The 21991-nt window shown below is 40.3% G+C and overlaps 2 protein-coding genes across 2 annotated transcripts; one reads left to right on the forward strand and one right to left on the reverse strand.

The window, feature by feature from the left end:
- The first annotated feature begins 14342 nt into the window (after window positions 1-14342).
- On the forward strand, window positions 14343-17665 carry LOC134677766 (zinc finger protein 664-like). Its single transcript, XM_063536194.1, has 3 exons — window positions 14343-14644; window positions 15336-15584; window positions 16033-17665. The coding sequence occupies exons 1-3, from the start codon at window positions 14617-14619 to the stop codon at window positions 16833-16835; spliced, it is 1080 nt and encodes a 359-aa protein (XP_063392264.1). The 5' UTR covers window positions 14343-14616; the 3' UTR covers window positions 16836-17665.
- Window positions 17666-17679: 14 nt separating this feature from the next.
- On the reverse strand, window positions 17680-20472 carry LOC134677826 (gastrula zinc finger protein XlCGF7.1-like). Its single transcript, XM_063536253.1, has 3 exons — window positions 20424-20472; window positions 19445-19555; window positions 17680-19290 (listed from the first exon to the last, which is right to left on the reverse strand). Exons 1-3 carry the CDS (start codon window positions 20470-20472, stop codon window positions 18491-18493), a joined length of 960 nt encoding a protein of 319 aa, XP_063392323.1. The 3' UTR covers window positions 17680-18490.
- Window positions 20473-21991: the final 1519 nt, after the last annotated feature.

A 21991-nucleotide genomic window follows, 5' to 3' on the forward strand; every position in this document is an offset into this window, starting at 1 on the left:
AATACAATACTCTTTCTTGCACACCTCACTTACACGTAGTTTACAATAAATGGACAATAACATAAACAAAGACAATAGAGGTAACAACAGGCGGTCTTATCGCTTAAGAGCGATCTCTCCCAGACAACCTTTGGGTATCGGAGACATAAGAATTAGAATATACGGTAGGTGGAGTATAGTCATAAGTTAATTTATTTTAAATATAATTTTATTCATCATTTTTCTTAGGCTAGGGTTTTTATAATATGAATATAAAAGTAAAATATAAAAACACTTACAAAACAATAAAAAATACATATAAACACATTATAAAAAACCTAACCTTGGGTGCCGCCAGCAGCAGGGCACGGCCCAAGCTACCGGTGGTCAGGGCTGCAGAGAGAGGAACCGACGTACTATCCGCGCCGTGTCCAAGATCACTGCCTTCTGCATCTGTCCCTTGATCCAACCACCTAGCGAGAGTCTCTCGAGATGTTGGTCGAGACTCTTCGCTATTAAACCGTTCACTGAAACGACTATCGGGACAATGATCGTCGAATCAACATCCCACATGGCGGTTATCTCGTGAGCCAAGTCTAGGTACTTACTGGACTTGTCCTTCTCGGCCTTCACGAGATTCTCATCATGGAGGATGGTGATGTCAACGAGCACGGCCCGACGTTGCGATCGATCTATTATCACAATATCAGGCTTATTGGCTACAATAGTCCTGTCAGTGATGATAGATCGATCCCAATAGAGCGTGGCACGACCATTCTCGAGAACAGGCGCAGGTGAGTACTTGTAGTACGGTACTTCGCGGTCCAATATTATTATTAATATAATAATTACTAATTATTAATATAATAATTAGTATTTATGTCTTTTCCATTATTTTCCTTTATTCAATTAGGGTCTTAGGTTAGGATTTTACAATGTGAGTATAAAAGTAAATAAAATATGATTATTATGTGTATCTTCGTTTTGAAACTCTCGGGTCTTTCGAGCCCGGTCATTTATAAGGCGTGCGTGGGGATATAGATCCAACACGTAGAGGCCGTTTGGAGAGATTTAATGTCATGTGGAACGCCTGCTGGAACCCATTCACGGGTACATCAATAGATACCCGCGAATTATTATTATTTTTATTGTTTTTTAATAAAATTTATATCACAATATTATTGCTTCACCTACACATACAACAAGAGGCCAGTCTCTCAGCGGTAAGGTTACGAACCCTCAATATATGGTCTAACACCACAGGAGCTCTTCACACAGCATGAAAAAGTATACAGCGAATTTCCAGTGCTCATGGCGGGCACGGATCGAATTCACAAACAAGCCATCTTTGACAAAAGGTACAAAATACAATTATTTGAGGACGACAACTACGAAGGACTCAATCCCCGGGAGCTGAAAATCTTGACTGATGGGTCCAAAACAGACAGCGGATCAGGCTCTGGAACCTTTTCAGAAGCGAGCGCGAAAATTTTTCGATATAAAAACGCAATATGATAGAAAGTTTACATTTTTACTTTTAGTATGGACATCAGTCACATCATTTTATGACGAAAATTGACAGTAACGTTGCAACAGAGTAATGCTGCTGCAGTCGCCACCCGAATGTCACCTTTATCATACCTTAGAAAGTTATTAAATACGCGAGCGAAGCGAGCGCGAAAATTTTTGATATAAATAACGCAATTTTACTTTTAGTCCCAATCAGGCGCGAATCCAGGATTTCATACAAAGAAGGGATGGGACAGTTTTCTATCAGCCTAGCTTCGCATAGGGCTCGATATTTAAGGGTTTCAGCGAAGTTGTTTTCATGCATAAAAGATGCAAGAAAGCAGAGCTTGGAATTGACCAACTGAATTGAATTGGCGAAGTGTGAGCACGGCAGTAGGCCCAGCTGCGAAAGAGGAAAGCTTGGATTTGGATCCACGCCCAAGTGTATTTAAGGCAGAAGATCAACTTTGCCGTAAGGCAGAAGGCCTCGCATAAGACTAACGCCGAACCGCAAAAGAGTGGGTTGAAATCGAATCTATGCATGTAATCACGACTCTTCTACTGCTACCGATTGTTTCCCAAAGAATTACGCGCCATTATTTTTGCAAATTAGCTTTTGGACAGCTAAAAAAAATCGTGTGGTAAAAACGACGTGTCTGTCCCTATCTTTAAAATTTGTTCTACTTTTTCAACCTGGCATTTTGGTGCCCCCCCTGATCTAAGCACGTGCTTGTTTTGCTTATTGGTTAATCCGGCACTGGTCCGAAAGTTTGACTATGAGGGCGCCCGGCTTTGGTAAGCGTACAGCGTGGCACGTACGTCGGGCTAAGGTTAAGGCCCTGGTCTCCTATTTTATGCTGTACGCGGCGTCTGGCGTCAGCGTCAACGTTTTTGAACAAAAAAGACGCTGACGTCGACGTCTAAAACAGACCACAACAGTACATCTCTATAGTAAGCATCGTGACGCAGACGCTGTAAGCGGCCGATGGCGTTTATAGGAGACCAGGGCCTAAGGCATTCAGAAGTTAAGGTGTAATAAAGAAACTCAGATAAATAAATATATACCTACATACAAACACGAACGCTGAAAACACAATACACTCTCTCTCTCTTTTTTTTGGGTAGTCGTGAAAAAGATGTCACTGTGCAATGAGGGGTAATTAATTTACTGTCGTTTAATTTTGTTGTATATTATTAAACCGACATAATTATTCAATTAAATTTGTTGATGTCCCTCATCTAAACCTTCCTCGGTGGCTATTCATGTTACTACGTATCAAATTCAGCGCCATCTGTTAGTTTACCAGGGTACTCAAAAGTGGTAGCACATATTTGAAAAAAGTTTGCCCCTCCTTCCTAAGTAGCGCCATAAGATTCAGGGGCAAACTTGAATCAAGCGAGAGTTGTGGCTACCCCCCCTTTTAAGGGTTGAATTTTTATAGCCTATAACCTGGCCGGAGATTTTCTCGACAGATTAGTAAAGTTTGCATCAAAATCCGTTCAGCCGTTTTCACGTGATGCGCGTTCAAATAAACAGACAAACAGACAAAAATTCTAAAAACTGTTGGAACGTGATCTGTTATCGATTCTAAGTATCCCCAGCCAACTTTTTTTCAAATATCTTCCATGTACAGACTTTTCGACCCTCTACAGCTTTATTATATGTATAGATAGATAGATAGATAGAAGATAGATTTTAAATAAATATTTTATTGCAAAATGAGTTATTGCATTAAGGTATAGCTAGGCCGCTTGCTTGTGTGTGCAGCATGTACCTATGCGTTATCTTTGTGCTGCACAGCTGCACACAGTGCACAAGGCGACGCGCACGTGCTGCACACGCAATAAATTATCTCACGAGACAATAGAACGATAAAGGCGTATCCAGACGGGGACAATTATTCGCCAATCTGATTGAATTGTCCGATCATATCAGGCCGTGCGGACGCAGACACCAATTTAGCTCGCCAAATTCCACCGCCGATTATGACCGATATTACCGATAAAATGGTGTGCGGATGCAAGATTAAATACTAATTAATTTTTGACGCTAGTATTCGCGAGCATATTTTTATGGCTACAAATATAATGACCACCAAAAAATACTTTGGTACCCTTAATAAAAAAATCATGCTTACCAAAAAAAATTACTGAACACCAAAAAAATAAGGCCTGAAATTACAAATGTACCACCATTTTAATTACGACTGCACTTCAAATTGTATTCGAATACCAAATATATTGAATGATTACCAAAAATCATTAATGATCACCAAATCTTGAAGACCAAATAAATGCGATATTTTCACCTAAATAAACCACTGTGATACCAAAAAATTTATACATATTACCAAATAAAGTAAAATGATGCCAAAATTACTAGCCCCTCCCGCTCAACCCCCGTACCCCGCACCGCATAACTTAGGTAGGCATACTGAAATGCTACTAGAAAAGTATGTTAGGTTAGGTTTGTACTGCTATCAGTTAAGTGGGCTAGGTTAACACTGCGACCCTTACAGAAACGAATTGCTACTAGAAAAGTGGGTTAGGTTAGGTTTGAACTGCGACCCTTACAAAAAAGAAATGCTACCAGGGGTGCGAAGCTCCTGACTTCGGCCTAACTCGGCTCCGCTCGGCTCAGCATTGCTCCGAGCAATTTTTAGGGTTGGCACCACTTTACTTCCTTTTGCGTGCACGACCACAGATAAGATAATCACTTAAATTTTGACAACCCTAAATAGCCGAAAGGGATAGTGCCATATATTAGAAGGGGATAGTATGATTCGACCCTGAACCGCTGTCAAACTTCGGTTTTGTAGGAAGCTTCCTTTCTGTACGGTAGTACTATTATTTATTCTGTGATGCTACTAGAAAAGTGGGTTAGGTTAGGTTTGAACTGCGAACCTTACAGAAACGAAATGTTACTAGAAAAGTGGGTTAGGTTAGGTTTGAACTGTGACCCATACAGAAACGAAATTCTACTAGAAAAGTGGGTTAGGTTAGGTTTGAACTGCGACCCTTCCAGATAAGAAATGCTACTAGAAAAGTGGGTTAGGTTAGGTTTGAACTGCGAACCTTACAGAAACGAAATGTTACTAGAAAAGTGGGTTAGGTTAGGTTTGAACTGCAACCCATACAGAAACGAATGCTACTAGAAAATTTTGCTTTGCTTTAATAGGATAGGAAGATTTAAAAATTTGGTTATAATTTTACATTAAAATGGAGTTCTAATTTTGGTGGTCATTTACTATTTTTGGGTTTACAATGATTATTTTGGTGTCATTTTATTTAATAGGATAGCACGATGTAAAAATTTGGTTATCAATTGACATTAAATTGGGGTTTGAAATTTGGTAATTATTTACAATTTTTGGGTTAATAATGATTAATTTGGTGTCATTTCCTTTAATAGGATAGTAAAATGTAATAAAATTGGTAATCATTTCACATTAAAATGGTGTTATAATTTTGGTGATCATTCATTATTTTAGGGTGGTAAAGTAGATTTTTTTGGTATTAAATTTTATTAAATCTGGTGATCAGTTAAATAGCAGCCTATTTTTATTTAGTGCGCTCAAATATCACCATAAATTTAAAATTGGTAAAATGGCCGTTTGCGTCCCCACCACTGATTTGATCGGACAATTAATTTAATCAGATTGGCGAAAAAATTTTCTAGTCTGAACAAGCCTTAATAGTACTATTTTTAAATAATTAAGGTAAATATTAACTCTACTTAGATAAACCAACATAGTTTTATTTACTTATTTAATCTTATACAGAAATACAGAGTAATCATAAATCTAACTCCAGACAATGACGTTATGACGTACTTAATCCATTAATAGCTTCCACGTTCAATTATAGTTATATATACTGTTATACCAACAAAGTAAATACCTTCTTTGTTTACTCGTACCATATTAAATATGATTGTAAGCCAGGGTAGCATGTTGGGTTGCGCCCTACATTATTTATAGTCGCACCAATAAAAGTCTGCAGCGGATTTGATAGCCCACATATAGCCCACGCAGTGTAAGTGTTAGTATACGTCATAATTTCATACAAGTTTGACGTTTAAAATGACACTTGCACTGTGTGGGCTATCAAAATCGCTGTTGTAGGTATCTGTAAGTTTAGGGTTCTACCCTCTTATGTTTTAATAAATCAGTTGTTGTCAAGGACTCGTGGTGTTTCATTGAATAGTACATGGTGGCAGCGGTGTAGTGCTTTATCTCGGATATATATAGTCATAAAGTGTGTCTTAAGTCACCAAAGACGCCCGATTATAGTTACGAACGTTTTTCTTTGTGCGGTGTGTGCGTAATTGTGATATTTGTTCACTACAATGGAGCACGCGAGACCACCACCGGAACTCGACATGGCGGGAGGGCCGGTCGCCCGTGCAGATGCATGGAAGCGGTGGAAGCAACAATTCACACTGTTTGTGAAAGCATCCGGAGTGAGTTCCGAGTCTGCCGGGGTGGAGGCGAGCCTGCTCGTCAACCTCATCGGACCCGAGGGCTTCGATATTTTTCAAACGTTTACTTTCGATAACGAAAGCGACAAGGAGGACGTAAAGGCTATTATAAAAAAATACGACGCATACTTTGGAACGAAGGTCAACGTAACGTTGTTGAGATATAGATTTTTTACTCGTAATCAAGAGGATGGCGAGTCCATTCAGTCGTATGTTACGGCCTTGCGTCTCCTGAGCAAAAATTGTGAGTTCAGTACTTTGCAGGAGGACCTCATAAAAGATCGTATTGTATGCGGCATACGAAACTCCGTAGTGAGAGATAGGCTTTTGAGGTGCGACGATCTCGATTTGGATAAGGCTGTCAAGTTGTGCCAAGCTGAGGAGGTGTCACAAGAGAGCGGCAAGCAGATAAGTAAAAGTGTCGAGAGTTCCAGTTCAGTGCAGGTGCATGGTGTAGAAAGGCGCGCGCGACGCGGGGGCGCCGCGCGGCCGCCTCGCCGGGCATCGGCGCTCAGCGCGCGGCGCGGGCGCGGCGCCGGCGGCGCGCGGGGCCCGCCTCGTGAGTGCGCGGGTTGCGGCGGAACGCGTTGTGCTGACAACCGGGAATGCCCAGCTTCATTCGCGACTTGTTTCGCGTGCGGAAATCGTGGACACTTCTCCAGAATGTGTAAGTCTCGTTTTGTACAAACTGATAACGGCGTTAAAAAAGTGTATGAGATCGATCAGAATGACTCGTATAGTAGTGGTTCCGGCGAGTTAGAACCGTTTTACGTGGATATGGTGAAATGTAATAAAAATAAAAGTCAGTGGTATGAAACCTTGTTATGTGAGAATGGCCCCGAGCGCTTTAAGCTTGATTCGGGTGCAGATATGAATGTTATTTCGTTAGAAAGATTTTTATCGCTAGGGTTTAATAAACAAATGTTACAACCGGTCAAAGTTAATTTAGAATCATATACCCGTAATGAGATCCCTATTATAGGTGAGTGCGATATAACTTTTTGGTATAAAAATAAACCTTATTCTCTGCACTTCGCAATCGCTAACATGAAATGTCAAAGTGTGCTGGGACGGGAGTCTTGTGAAGAGATGTGCATGATAAAACGTATTTATGCCATAAACTTAGCGTCATATTCTGATCTCTTTAAAGGTTTAGGTTGTCTACCGGGTAAATATCACATTGTTGTTGACAAATCGGTTCCTCCGGTCGTATGCGCTAATAGGAAGATACCTCTAGGGTTAAGAGACAGGTTATCGGACGAATTAAAAAAAATGGAGGAATTAGGAGTAATTAAGAAAGTATCACATCCTACAAAATGGGTTCATCCGTTAGTACTTGTTGCAAAAAAGAATAACGGTATTCGCGTATGCCTCGACCCGCGCGCGTTAAATGTGGCGGTACGTCGCGCGCACTACCAGCTGCCCTCGCTGACCGAGCTGGCCACGCGCTTGCGCGGAGCCACCTACTTCTCGGTGCTGGACGCTAATTCGGGTTTCTGGGTTGTGCAGCTGGACGAGGAAAGCGCTGACCTTTGCACATTTGCGACTCCATTTGGGAGGTATCAGTTCCTTCGGTTGCCTTTCGGCATTAGTTGTGCTTCGGAGGTTTTCCATGCCAAAATGCGGCAACTTCTTGAGGATCTTGAAGGCGTAGACAATTTCATAGACGACATTATTGTATGGGGTAAAACTCGACAGGAACATGATGAAAGATTGCATGCATTGTTAAACCGAGCGAGAGAGATAAATCTCAAATTTAACAAAGATAAGTGTAAAATAGCTGTTCAGCAAGTCACTTATTTGGGGCACATTTTTGACGCTGACGGTATGAGGCCAGATAGTGAGAAAATTAGGGCAATAAGTCAAATGCCGCCGCCATGCGATAGGAAGAGTTTAGAGCGATTTCTTGGAGCCGTGAATTATTTGTCCAAATTCATACCTAATTATTCTCAACGAGCGACACCTTTAACTAACTTACTTAAAAAAGAGAATAACTGGCAGTGGGGGCCCGCGGAAAAGGGTGCGTTTGATGAGTTAAGAGAGTGTGTTTGTGGAGCCGGCGTACTGGCGCTGTACGACGTGACGGCACCGGTGACGCTCTCGGTGGACGCGTCACGTGACGCCCTGGGCGCCGTCATCCTGCAGGGCGGGCGGCCCGTGGAGTTCGCCTCGCGCACGCTCACGGACGCGCAGCGACGGTACGCGCAGGTCGAAAAGGAATTGCTCGCGATTGTTTTTGCTTGTGAACGATTCCATCAGTATATATTTGGCAGAGAGAAAGTAACCGTTGAATCAGACCACAAACCTTTAGAGAGCATTTTCAAAAAACCTCTCATGTCTGTCCCAGCACGCTTACAACGCATGATGCTGCGTCTACAGCATTACGATTTAGTTGTAACTTATAAGCCTGGAAAGTATATGTATATACCGGACACATTGTCTCGGGCGCCTTTGCCAGATCTGTATAGTGAGGGAGTACATAAAAATAATGTGTATCAGATACAACTAATAATTGATAACATACCTATTTCGAATGCGAAACTATCGTTAATTAAAAAAGAATCTCAACGGGACTCCGAATTTGTAAAGCTAGCTGAGTATATTAATATGGGTTGGCCCGACCATAAGTCGCAAGTGGCGCCTGAACTGAAGGTGTACTGGTCTTTTAGGGAAGAATTATTTATGGTCAACGGAGTGATTTTTAAAGATATGTCTGTGTTGATACCGCGAGTCTTGCGATCAACAATGTTAAATATAGTACACGAGGGTCATATGGGCATAGATCGATGCAAGCGGCGCGCGAGACAAGTGATGTACTGGCCTAACATGTCACGTGATATCGAGCTCATGGTGAGACGATGTGCCACCTGCCAGGAGTGCTCAAACGCCCCGCCTAAGGAGCCACTATTACCCATTGCTATCCCTAAACTTCCGTGGGAAAAAGTTGGTGCAGATATTTTCGAAATAAGAAAAAAATATTTCCTAGTTTTGGTGGATTATTATTCCAACTATGTTGAAGTGTGCAGTTTACCAAATATTTCCTCCAACATTGTGATAACTAATATAAAGGAAATATTTGCACGTCACGGAATACCCGACACTTTGATTACAGATAATGGGACCCAATTTAGTAGTCGCGATTTTAAAGAATTTACAAAAAAATGGGATTTTAATCACGTAACATCATCGCCAAATTATGCCCAGGCTAATGGAAAGAGTGAACGCGCAGTTCAAACGGTAAAGTTAATGCTCAAAAAATCAATTTTAAGTGATAGCGATTTTTATTTAGCACTTCTAAACTACCGAAATACGCCCCGCGACGGTTTGAGCTCCCCTGCGCAGCTTTTGATGAGTCGCAGATTAAGATGTAAACTACCAGTTCACCCAGAATTATTAAAGCCGCAACCTGTTGACTCATCTGAACACAACACAATGTTACTTAATCAGCATAAGGCCAAAGTACGGTACGACGTACATTGTAAGGAATTACCTCCACTTGACATAGGAGATGACGTAGTATGTGTAGAAGGAAAAGCTAGGACTCGCGCCACTGTGGTGGGTAAAGCCGCGACTCCTAGATCGTATATAGTTCAAAATAAGACGGGAGGTAAATTCCGACGCAATCGTCGTCATTTGATAAAATGTATGGTCAGTGACGAGCCGGTGTCCCCGAAGTCCGAGCCGCCGCAGCCATCAGCTGACTGCGGGGAGGAGTTCAAGGACGCCTGCGAAGATATCGGTCAATCGGAAACATGCGAAAACCCGTCTTATGATAACGCCCATAAGGCAGATAATCAACAAACACATGCTTCCGATGGACCGACAGTCATAATGACGCGTAGGAAGGCGAAATTATTCGCCGAAAATCAGTCTAAGAAGTAAAATATGTTAAACAGAATTCAATTAAAAATACTCGTTACGTATATAGCCTACGCATAGGTATTTGTTATTAAAATAGCCAACTATATAACTTAATTATCAAATTAATTTATACTAAGTCGGAATAACCGAAGTAATTAGATCTTATTTAGTTCACCGTAAGGTTTAAAATCACCTGTCTAATTTTAACATCATAGTAAAATTATGATATCACGGTTTCATTTTGAACCTTACAGTCTCTTATCTTCTCTTATTTAAGGTGTTTGGTGCATTATAGACATTATAGTTATACAACCGTGAGTTTATATCACACATAGAAATAAGTTTCATTATGCTTTGAATTAATTGGCTAGTATTATACTTACTTGTAATAAGTTAAAGATAAACAGTTACTTCAGAAAAACCAATAGGTCGTTTAGACGTAGGTTTAAAAAATATATCGGTCATACTTATAACTAAAATATATATAGGTATATATAGTGTAAAGTTTCCTGATAAATATTGCAAAAAAAAACGGGAATAGTACATGGTGAAGCCTAGAAGGGGGAGGCCACGCTGGTTTCTGTAACTTCTGTGGCCTCGCGTAGAACTCTTTTTGTTTTATGGGCGGTGGGACGTCGGGGGTGACCCAACCGGTGGGTTGGCTCGGTCGTCTGAGGAAAGCCTCTTTCTGTTCGAGACTCTTTCGTATTCGGGATAGGATAATCGAGTCGTCTAGTTCTCTGCCGGTTAGGGTTGAGTTCGAGTCGAAGGAGCCGAGGCTGTCTTTGCTTTCTGTGGCCGATGATGGTAGCGATGTGTCTGATTCTCTCCTACTATCATGCAACAAATGGTGGGGTGTAGTGGGTAGACGCGGAACGTCATACCGCGAGGGCGCCAGCGACGCCACGCTCGCGTACTCCGGGTCCTCCCGCCGCGGCGCCTGCGGGGCCGGTAGCGCGGCCCTCGGCCTTCGGTACGCGTCGAACAGACGCGACTCGTGCTCGGTTATCGGCGCCGGCATTTCAATGTGCCGCTGGTTCGATTCAGGGTTGTAGGCGGCTTCGCTGAAATACCTCTGCAACAGATCGTGGTCTCTCGGCACAACCGTCAGCCTGAGCGAGAAGGGCTCCCGTTGCGCGAGCTGGACGACCCTCGCATAGGGCGCGCGGCTGCGGACCACGAGTCCTTGACAACAACTGATTTATTAAAACATAAGAGGGTAGAACCCTAAACTTACAGATACCTACAACATCTCCCCCAAAAGGAATTTCTTAAATAACTAAACAATTTGTTGTTTTGTAACATACATTATCTGTCACACCACACATTACATTCTACAATCTTATCAATGTATACATTACTTAGTCTATTCCCGTTTTTTTTTGCAATATTTATCAGGAAACTTTACACTATATATACCTATATATATTTTAGTTATAAGTATGACCGATATATTTTTTAAACCTACGTCTAAACGACCTATTGGTTTTTCTGAAGTAACTGTTTATCTTTAACTTATTACAAGTAAGTATAATACTAGCCAATTAATTCAAAGCATAATGAAACTTATTTCTATGTGTGATATAAACTCACGGTTGTATAACTATAATGTCTATAATGCACCAAACACCTTAAATAAGAGAAGATAAGAGACTGTAAGGTTCAAAATGAAACCGTGATATCATAATTTTACTATGATGTTAAAATTAGACAGGTGATTTTAAACCTTACGGTGAACTAAATAAGATCTAATTACTTCGGTTATTCCGACTTAGTATAAATTAATTTGATAATTAAGTTATATAGTTGGCTATTTTAATAACAAATACCTATGCGTAGGCTATATACGTAACGAGTATTTTTAATTGAATTCTGTTTAACATATTTTACTTCTTAGACTGATTTTCGGCGAATAATTTCGCCTTCCTACGCGTCATTATGACTGTCGGTCCATCGGAAGCATGTGTTTGTTGATTATCTGCCTTCTGGGCGTTATCATAAGACGGGTTTTCGCATGTTTCCGATTGACCGATATCTTCGCAGGCGTCCTTGAACTCCTCCCCGCAGTCAGCTGATGGCTGCGGCGGCTCGGACTTCGGGGACACCGGCTCGTCACTGACCATACATTTTATCAAATGACGACGATTGCGTCGGAATTTACCTCCCGTCTTATTTTGAACTATATACGATCTAGGAGTCGCGGCTTTACCCACCACAGTGGCGCGAGTCCTAGCTTTTCCTTCTACACATACTACGTCATCTCCTATGTCAAGTGGAGGTAATTCCTTACAATGTACGTCGTACCGTACTTTGGCCTTATGCTGATTAAGTAACATTGTGTTGTGTTCAGATGAGTCAACAGGTTGCGGCTTTAATAATTCTGGGTGAACTGGTAGTTTACATCTTAATCTGCGACTCATCAAAAGCTGCGCAGGGGAGCTCAAACCGTCGCGGGGCGTATTTCGGTAGTTTAGAAGTGCTAAATAAAAATCGCTATCACTTAAAATTGATTTTTTGAGCATTAACTTTACCGTTTGAACTGCGCGTTCACTCTTTCCATTAGCCTGGGCATAATTTGGCGATGATGTTACGTGATTAAAATCCCATTTTTTTGTAAATTCTTTAAAATCGCGACTACTAAATTGGGTCCCATTATCTGTAATCAAAGTGTCGGGTATTCCGTGACGTGCAAATATTTCCTTTATATTAGTTATCACAATGTTGGAGGAAATATTTGGTAAACTGCACACTTCAACATAGTTGGAATAATAATCCACCAAAACTAGGAAATATTTTTTTCTTATTTCGAAAATATCTGCACCAACTTTTTCCCACGGAAGTTTAGGGATAGCAATGGGTAATAGTGGCTCCTTAGGCGGGGCGTTTGAGCACTCCTGGCAGGTGGCACATCGTCTCACCATGAGCTCGATATCACGTGACATGTTAGGCCAGTACATCACTTGTCTCGCGCGCCGCTTGCATCGATCTATGCCCATATGACCCTCGTGTACTATATTTAACATTGTTGATCGCAAGACTCGCGGTATCAACACAGACATATCTTTAAAAATCACTCCGTTGACCATAAATAATTCTTCCCTAAAAGACCAGTACAATAATGAAACACCGGTGCAGACTTTTTACGGTCTGACTATACAATCAAGATTAAAATGATTCAACTGTTTGAACGTCACGTCACGGCCGTCGTGTCGTGCGCGGTGCGGCGCGACATCGTGCGCCTCGGCGAAATGCGCGAAGGTTGATATTGGGTTGTTAATTACGGCTTTTTGATCTATCTACACACGCGGCAGCGTGTCAAGCCAAGTTCAAGCAAAGGAACTGGCTAGCCAGCGCCGAGTGTAATATTACACGAACCACTTGGTGCCACTTTTGACCCTTCCATAACTCAAAACATCTTTAACGTAAACACATAAAACTACGTGTGTTTAATTACATCCATAAGGATATCTAGAAGCCCAAATTTCATGAAGATATGAAATTTGGGCTTCTAGATATCCTTATTCAATACAAAAAATATGCTTGGCTGTGGGGTTCGCCGCAAAAAGAATGGAGATCTAAATAAGTGCCAAGTTCTATGCAAAATCCAAATATGTATTTATAGGAACAAAATAACATTATAAACAAGTATTAAACTCTATTTCTTTGCTCTATTGGATACCTATAACAATTGCTGTTATTTAAAAAAATGTGAGATCTTAAAGTAGGTTAGATTTGGCTTGGCCAGATTTTATCAGAATTACAATATATATATATTTATATATGTTGAATAACATTATAAAATGATTGATGTAATGAAAACTGGCTAAGTCAAATCTAACCTACTTTAAGATCTCACATTTTTTTAAATAACAGCAATTGTTATAGGTATCCAATAGAGCAAAGAAATAGAGTTTAATACTTGTTTATAATGTTATTTTGTTCCTATAAATACATATTTGGATTTTGCATAGACCTTGGCACTTATTTAAATCTCCATTCTTTTTGCGGCGAACCCCACAGCCAAGCATATTTTTTGTATTGAACTTGGCTCTCCTTTTTTACATTTATGTTTTTGGTGGGATATATTATATCTTACTCGTATACCTTTCAGGGGCGAAAAATCGATGTGACTAGGTTTTATCGATGTAGCTATGAAAACGTGCATTATTGAGTTTTTATAATTATTGTTTTCCGAGAAAAGCTTGGTCTCCTCGATATTACACTTAATAAACGAAACCACAGAATATTCTATTCGTTTTTAAAAAGCACTAGTAACTATTGATTTTGAATGGTTAATAAGTTTGTAATAAAAAGCCAAAGAAATTATTTTCGACTAAATAAATACGCTTACTTACTTAAAATAAGCACACAGATTCCTATAAAGTAGTTTGACATTTGTTGCAATATCTGTAGAAGCCTTTACCGCCAGTGTCAAGCAGATTTGTTTGTTTGATAACTTTGACACTGACAGTGACAGCTTACATCATAACATGCGCGCGTCGCGCTTCGGCGTCGCTTTGGCGTGGCGTTGCCTCCTATTTGCGCAATAATAAAATAATATTCAATGCATATTTCAATTGGGACAAGATATGGAAAATAACATTGATAACAATAAACGAGATTTGAAAGCAAATACACCACTACATCAAGTCATTCCGATTGTCAATATTGGCAAGGTGTTTTAAAAAAGTACTGATCAGTTGACTCCTTATTGAGTCGTACAAAACACAAGGGCTGGATTTAGTTGAAGAGGCTGAAAGGCTGAAAGTATCAAGCTAGTTTAAGACATGGGACCAACTGCACCATTTAAATCAGGTAATATGAGTATTTAAGAGGTCACTTTCCTTAGCACAACTCAAGTACTCAATCAATATTTGTAATGTGCTAACCAAAGATTTACAATGTCCGAGATTGCTTGTCAAATATCAAAAGTGCGACAAAAATATAAAGATTTGCAGTGACATTGGAAGTATTGAATTAATTTAAAATGTATTAATTATTTGCTTTTGTAAGAATATTGTTCAAGATATAACTGAATAGTGAATACAACTTTCCGTGTTTTCTAATCTGCTAAGCTTACATTTTGGTACATTCAAGTCGCTAGCGGCCACTATGAAGCTCAAAGGAAGTCATGTTTTTTCATTAGTAGTCTGCCCCTTTTGCACTAATGACATATTCATATAATATGATGGCTTTGGCTTCCCATTTGCACACCTCGATTGTATTTAAGTGTAAGCATCAATCTAGAAATAATTATGTAAATCAAGTACTCTATTAATATTTGTAATGTACATACTACTTTAAACTCTCACATTTTGTACACATATTCAATCACACAAATGGGTCTACCGCAATATAACTTCATTGTTTTTACCTTAAATTCCAATGTTTCAGCTGAGTTGCACCGCTGTGGTCTTTCCGTGACCACATATTGGTTTTATCTAAAAATAAAGTTTTTATTATTATTTACTAACATTACTAAATAACAATACCTATTCTCTTACAGTGGTTGTTAAGGAAGAGCCATCATGGTCGGACAGCGCAGTGAGCGAGGCAGACATGTCAACCAACATGCACATGGAACAATCGGAACATGTGGTTAAAGAAGAGGTGCCGGCACCGGAGCATGTAAAGAAGGAGGCTTCGTGTGAGGCAGACCCGCTTGCCAAACTGTACTCCGAAGATGAGGTTAAAGAAGAGATTGTGCTGGGACCGGAGACTGTCCAACGGCCTAAAATGGTCTACACATACTGTGGTAACAGTCTTGTTTAACTTTATGTCATCTTGATGGGTACCTGGGGGTATTAATACCAACACATAGAATTGGTATAAGTACTAGTTTTTACAAAGGCGTCTGACACCTGACTTTCCATTCTAGAGGGGAAAGTATAAGCCTTGTCCTCACATTCATATCAAGTCCAGCCAAGTTCACAAACATCATTACTCCACTATTGTCACTTGCACAGTTTATTTTTGTGTTATTATTCTGGTTCACTAACTTTGGGACTAACTGCCAAAAATGTGAGAGGTCGTGCCACTGATGCATCGGCCTCCACAGTCACCAAACCCATTGTCTAAACAGCAATGCATAAATCATCTGCAATAGATGCAAAAGCCTGTGATGATATAACTTTGGCATCTTATAACATTACCAAGGTTTTGTTTTGATTGTTGCTACAATAATAGTTGTCTATTGTCTACAGTACCAGTCGAGGTGGATGTGAAGCAGGACTCCGCAGGGGCGGGGGGGACAGTAGTCGAGTCTGAGAGCGAGACGGCACCATGCGGGAGTGAGACTGCACGAGATCCACAGATTAAAAACAGCCTGACGTCAATAGAAACGGTGGAGGTGGAGCCGGAGCCTGCAGAGGCGGACGAGGCTGCAGGCGAGAGTGGGAGCAAGACAAAAGGGTCCAGTAGTAAACTAGTACTCAAGACTTACATCTGCGACACATGCCAAAAAGTATTTTCAGATGCATACCATTTGAACAGACATTCAAGAGTCCACACGGGAGAAAAACCATACACCTGCACAATCTGCCATAATAAGTTCGCGAATTCACGGAATTTAAATCATCATCTACGAATACACACTGGAGAAAGACCGTACGAGTGCATGGTGTGTGAAAAAAAGTTTACAAATTCGAGTTCTTTGCATGTACATGAGCGGATTCACACGGGAGAGAGGCCACACTCGTGCAGAACTTGTGGGAAGCAGTTTGCACAAAGAAGCACGTTGGTACTTCACGAACGAACGCACACCGGGGAAAAGCCTTACGAGTGCAAGATATGTCCGAAGAGCTTTATAAAACTGGCCAATTTGAAGTTACATGAGCGATCACACAGAGGGGAGAAACCATACGCATGTAAACAATGTGACAAAAGATTCACACAATCGATGAATTTAAAGCTACATGAACGAATCCACAGGCAAGATACACCTGAAACGATTTTGCAACAACAGATCTGTACGTTTTCTAACATATCGTGTGATCGTCACGAATGAATATCATGAATCTTAAGAGCGTTTAGCATGACTCTGTAAAGTTTGCCAAAGACGAAGCTAGTTCACCTAGTGACTAGTCCAACTTAGAAGAGCCCTATTATGTAGCTCTTAAAAAGATCTATAGAATATATATTCTTCTGACGTATTCGTATTCGATCAAACAGAAGAGACAACACGAATTCTTAGTTCAAACCATTTTACTAATTGGCATTTAGATCTCGACTTTTTGTGGATACACCGTTCGAATCATCCGAATCGATTATTAATTAAAACCGGACAAGTGCGAGTCGGACTCGCCCACCGAGAGTTCCGTACTTTTTAGTATTTGTTGTTATAGCGGCAACAGAAATACATCATCAGAAATTTCAACTGTCTAGCTATCACGGTTCGTGAGATCCAGCCTGGTGACAGACGGACGGACGGACAGCGGAGTCTTAGTAATAGAGTCCCGTTTTACCCTTTGGGTACATACGGAACCCTAAAAACTAGCCAAAAACTATCGGTAACTAATTTGTTAGCACCATATATAATATTTAGCTGAACGGGACTGTAACATGCGAACTTTGATTTATTTTCGCGGTTCACACTAACAGTTACAATTTACAAAGTCGATTGAAATGTCGAACTGCGTTAAGTTACCACACGAAACTCTAAATACGTTATTAAAATAAAATTGAAATTAGTTGTATATAAAATTAAATAAGTATTTACAAAATACTAAGATACCAAAAGAAAGTATCTAAATTCAACATGAAAATACGTATTTTGTATACTGTATCTTAGATACTTTTATCCTATATAAGTCACATCTCTGGTAATGAAATAAAACAATATTAACAAGCACTTGGTATTATTATTTTTTTAATATTTTTTAATCATATTGCACAAGTTTCTTTAAAGGTGCGTTCACATCTAACGATTACGCTTCGCATGTTAGATATGGACGCACCTTAACTCTATTCCAGGCTGCACCTATCTAGAAGGTTTTCGCAAAAAATACAAATAAGTACATTCCAATTTCCAATTAACGCAATTCAATTATTTAATCATTTTGAATTTGAGAGATTCATATAGTTTTAATAGTACAACAAATCTTTAAATTAATTGAGTTAACACTTATCAGTAATCCAGCCGCACTTACTTTAATTTCTTAAAATGATAGACTGCGAATTCACAATTCTTGTAAATCGACATACTATACGGACCTGGCACTACTTATTTATATATTTAATAAAATAAGATACAGTGGCTGTAGTCGTAGCCCCACAAAACTCAACAATGAGTTTGAATGTGGGGTCATCAGTCTCTATATCTCGTTTTTTTTAGCATTAGAAAAAAGGTAAACAATCTTGATGTGTCTTTTAATTGAAAAACACATTTTAAAAATAAGTTACGGCAAATATGTAACAATTATGAATCTAATACCATCGTTTATATTCTTCTGCTTTCATAAGTAATAGTTTTTGGTTTTTAAAAAGCGTTTTTCAATTAAAAGACGTCAAGATTAAAAAAAGATCGCTTACCTTCTTGCAAGTTCTTTCTGATGCTAAAAAAACGAACTATAGTTATGTAACTTAAAGTTGGTGATCAATTACTACGATGTATGGTAATGGTTTTTTAAACAGATTTAAATGTAGACTTATTATTATCACTTGTTATGTCTTCAGGCAAACTTGGAGTCGTTCATGTCTCTTCAGATTACTCAAATCTGTAAACTCGTACGCGCAGACTCTGCACGAGTAACGTTTCTCCCCCGTGTGTATCCGCTCATGCCTCCTCAATGCACTCGAGCCCCTAAACGCCTTTGTGCACACTTCACACACGAACGGCTTATCATCCGAATGTATTCGCGCATGTGTCAGTAAATAGCTCTTTTGTGTAAACTTCTTTCTACATATATCGCAAGAGTATGGTTTCTCGTTTTTGTGTATTCCAATGTGTACTTTTAATGCAACCAAAAAAGCGAACTCCTTTTTGCACACGTCGCACACAAATGGTTTCTCTCCCGTATGTATAAATTCATGTCTTTTCAAATTGTTCAGTTTCGAAAACGCAGTGTTACAGACTTTGCACGCGAACGGTTTCTCATTAGTATGTATTTTCGCATGGTGCTTTAAATGGGACGGATAAGCGAACTCTTTCTTACACGTGGAACAGCAGTAAGGTTTCTCCCCTTTGTGAGTTCGTTCATGGTGCTGTAAGTCACTGAGTAGTGCAAACGTCTTGTAACACGTCCCGCAGGAGTGCGGCCGGTGAGTTCGCTGATGAACCTTTAAAGTGTTCACGCAGTTGAACCGCTTGTCGCACTGCTCGCAGTACAAAGGCTTCTCACTCCTGTGTGTTTTCATGTGTGCCTTGAATTTGTTAATTTTCTTAAACTCTTGTGTGCATATATGACACACTTGAGAACGGGCTGATTTGAGTCCCGCGCGGGTCCGCCGAAAGATGCCGCTCTCTGGAACAAGACAGATGTACGTACAAATTTACAACAGTTTAAGTTACGTGCTTAATTTGTATGTCATGTTCTTTTTCATATTGGTGAGCAATAAAGAATATTTGTATTGTTTCGTATCGTATTTATTAGGCCTGTGTAATTGTGAATTAATTACCGTTCGTGTCTAGTTCGGTCTCGCTCCCGCACTCGCCTGCCGTCCTGCTCTCTCCCTCCCCCTCATCAGCGGGCTCCGTCTTCACGAGCCCCCCCTCTACCTTCACGCTCACTAAAACAAAACAACAACTGCATTAAGGCAATATAATATAGTACATAGTTTATTATATCATTATTACTCTAAGGCAGGTATAACTTTTAATTACTCCTTAGGCTATATGTTAACTGGAAGAAATTCCTCTTAGGGATAAGTTCGTCTTTGTACTACACCTTTTTGTTTTATCTAGTGTAACGCAGCGTACTACGTAGGCGAACAACACGCGAACGCGAAGCCAAGCGATACGGCGCGGGGTGAATCAATCCTTTGATACCTATAGAAGTGTCCTACGTGGGCGATCTCGTTGCGCCCGCGCCGCGTCGCGTCGCGTCGGATTATTCCTTTCTTTTCGTACAATAAAGTGTGTGGCGTTGCGCCGTCGCGCTAGCCTTTAATTCTAATGTTAATGTTGGCTGCATTGAACTACAATTGTAAATATTGGCTGCATTGACCCGGCCTTCATTTGAAGACCGGATCACTGATTGGTCTAGGTAGTGCGAGTGAGATATCCCGTTCACTCCGCTCTCCCAATGAACGATTGCCGTATGTAAACTCCAACACCATTCGCTCTAGCTCTCTCTGCTCTGCCTTCGGTATAGAAACTTAGAACATAGACTACGCTGTACCTGTACCTACGTAATTAAGCGAACATGTAAGTCATCCATGTCAGATCACACCCACATCATGCAATATACCGTGTTCTGCAAGGCTCGTCTTATTAAGTAAGTAAGTAATCATTTATTGTCAGATAAACCTACCAACCCAACCTACACCACCTGCTAGGATCCCCGCAACCCAAAAGTGTTTACTTAACTAGACAAGGAGATCCAGACGCGGGAATGGCATTGGATTGGGCATATCCTCAGACAAACTTGACACCCACCTATACAAAGTGGCCCTGACCTGGAAGTCACCTGGCAATCGGAAAACATGGTCGCCCTAAATCTACATGGCGCCGTTCTGTGGAGCAACAGCTGGATGTATTAGGGATGGTGGGAGGAGGCTACCCAAGCTGCCCAGGACCAGAGTCAGTGGAAGAAAAAGATTCGAGCCCTACACCCCAGCACATGGTGACAGGATAGAAAGAAAAATTTATTAACTATGTCACAGAATAACTACAAATACAATACAAATACAAATAATTTATTGAGAAAAGTATAGTACAGTGGTTGTTCTTAAAGACTAAAAATTTATATAGAGTAATAGTACATTACACGAAACTGCAATTATAACTAATTGGATACTTCTAGATTAACTTTGTTTTTACTAGTTATTAACTGAATTCTTTCATTCAGTTCAAACTTTGAATAAACTCTTAATTTTTTTTCCAAAAAGATTGTAGTGTGGCGTAGCTAGCATGGGTGGCACCTGGTGCGGAAATTGTGGGTGTCACCCCAAAATTCAATCAAAATTGTAAAATATATTTAAAAAGAGTAATTGTAATTTTTGTTAAATAGCTCAGGATTTACTCCAGCGGTTTCATTTTACGAATTTTTATAGGTGGCACTACTGATGTTCACGGTCGGGTGTCACCCCTAAATAGGTGACACCCGGGGCAGACCGCCCCCGCCGCTTCCCCTAGCTACGCCACTGATTGTATCCAAAAAGAAAATTGATTAGGACATGTATTATGATGTAGAAAAGAAATAAAAAGAGTATTCATACATTTTATAAGTTCTATACACTTACCCTGCTCCATAAGCCCCATCTCCTGCGGCTGTATCGCGGCCCCGGACTCACTGGTGTCATCCCATACCGGCTCCTGCTTCACATACACAACCTCCACCTGGACGCCCCCCGGCTCCGGAGACACGGCCTCTGTCACTTGCCCTGCAGACCAAATTCATCATCTAACATTGTATGTGTGAGAGGCAACTTCTGTTTAATTTCCCTATAATATAGTCACGATAAAGAGAAATCACTACACCTTGTAAAACAAAGTCCTCCACCGCGTCTGTCTGTTTGTGTGTTTGTTTGTATGTTCGCGATAAACTCAAAAACTAATGAACGGATTTTCATGTGGTTTATAGCAATCATTCAATTCAGACAAACAACACTTTCGCCTTTATAATATTAGTATAGATTAGTATTAGAAAATTGTGAACACAGCTCGTCTCAAGTCTCACCGCGTGTGTCCGTTGGAAGGGCGGTCCCCGGGTCCCACGAGGGCTCCATCTCCTTGCTACCGGAGCGCTACGTTGCACAGATACAGTACTCGGTAACTGATGAGTTCGTCAACAAAAACATACAACGGAATTCACGGTTATCCACTTGTAAAAGGTCAATTCTCAAGGGTTACAAAGATGGAATTGATGGATGAAAGTAATAGTCAACTGAACAAAATGGATATGGTAACAATGACAATAAGTGATAATACTGATAATATACAAAATTGATACAAAACAGCAACATAACCTCACTATGCATTCAATGCACTGACACTTGGGTGAC

Source organism: Cydia fagiglandana, chromosome 27 (genome assembly GCF_963556715.1).
Source record: "Cydia fagiglandana chromosome 27, ilCydFagi1.1, whole genome shotgun sequence".
Taxonomy (NCBI): Eukaryota; Metazoa; Arthropoda; class Insecta; order Lepidoptera; family Tortricidae; genus Cydia; species Cydia fagiglandana.

Excerpts from the sequence above, each read along its gene's own strand:
- LOC134677766 (XM_063536194.1), top strand. The coding sequence starts at position 14,617 with ATGGGACCAACTGCACCATTTAAATCAG. Across the intron at positions 14,645-15,335 it reads AACTGCACCATTTAAATCAG|TGGTTGTTAAGGAAGAGCCA; the intron begins GTAATATGAGTA and ends ATTCTCTTACAG. Across the intron at positions 15,585-16,032 it reads AATGGTCTACACATACTGTG|TACCAGTCGAGGTGGATGTG; the intron begins GTAACAGTCTTG and ends TATTGTCTACAG.
- LOC134677826 (XM_063536253.1), bottom strand. The coding sequence starts at position 20,472 with ATGTTTTCCGATTGCCAGGTGACTTCCAGGTCAGGGCCACTTTGTATA. Across the intron at positions 19,556-20,423 it reads GTCAGGGCCACTTTGTATAG|TGAGCGTGAAGGTAGAGGGG; the intron begins GTGGGTGTCAAG and ends GTTTTGTTTTAG. Across the intron at positions 19,291-19,444 it reads GACCGAACTAGACACGAACG|AGAGCGGCATCTTTCGGCGG; the intron begins GTAATTAATTCA and ends GTCTTGTTCCAG.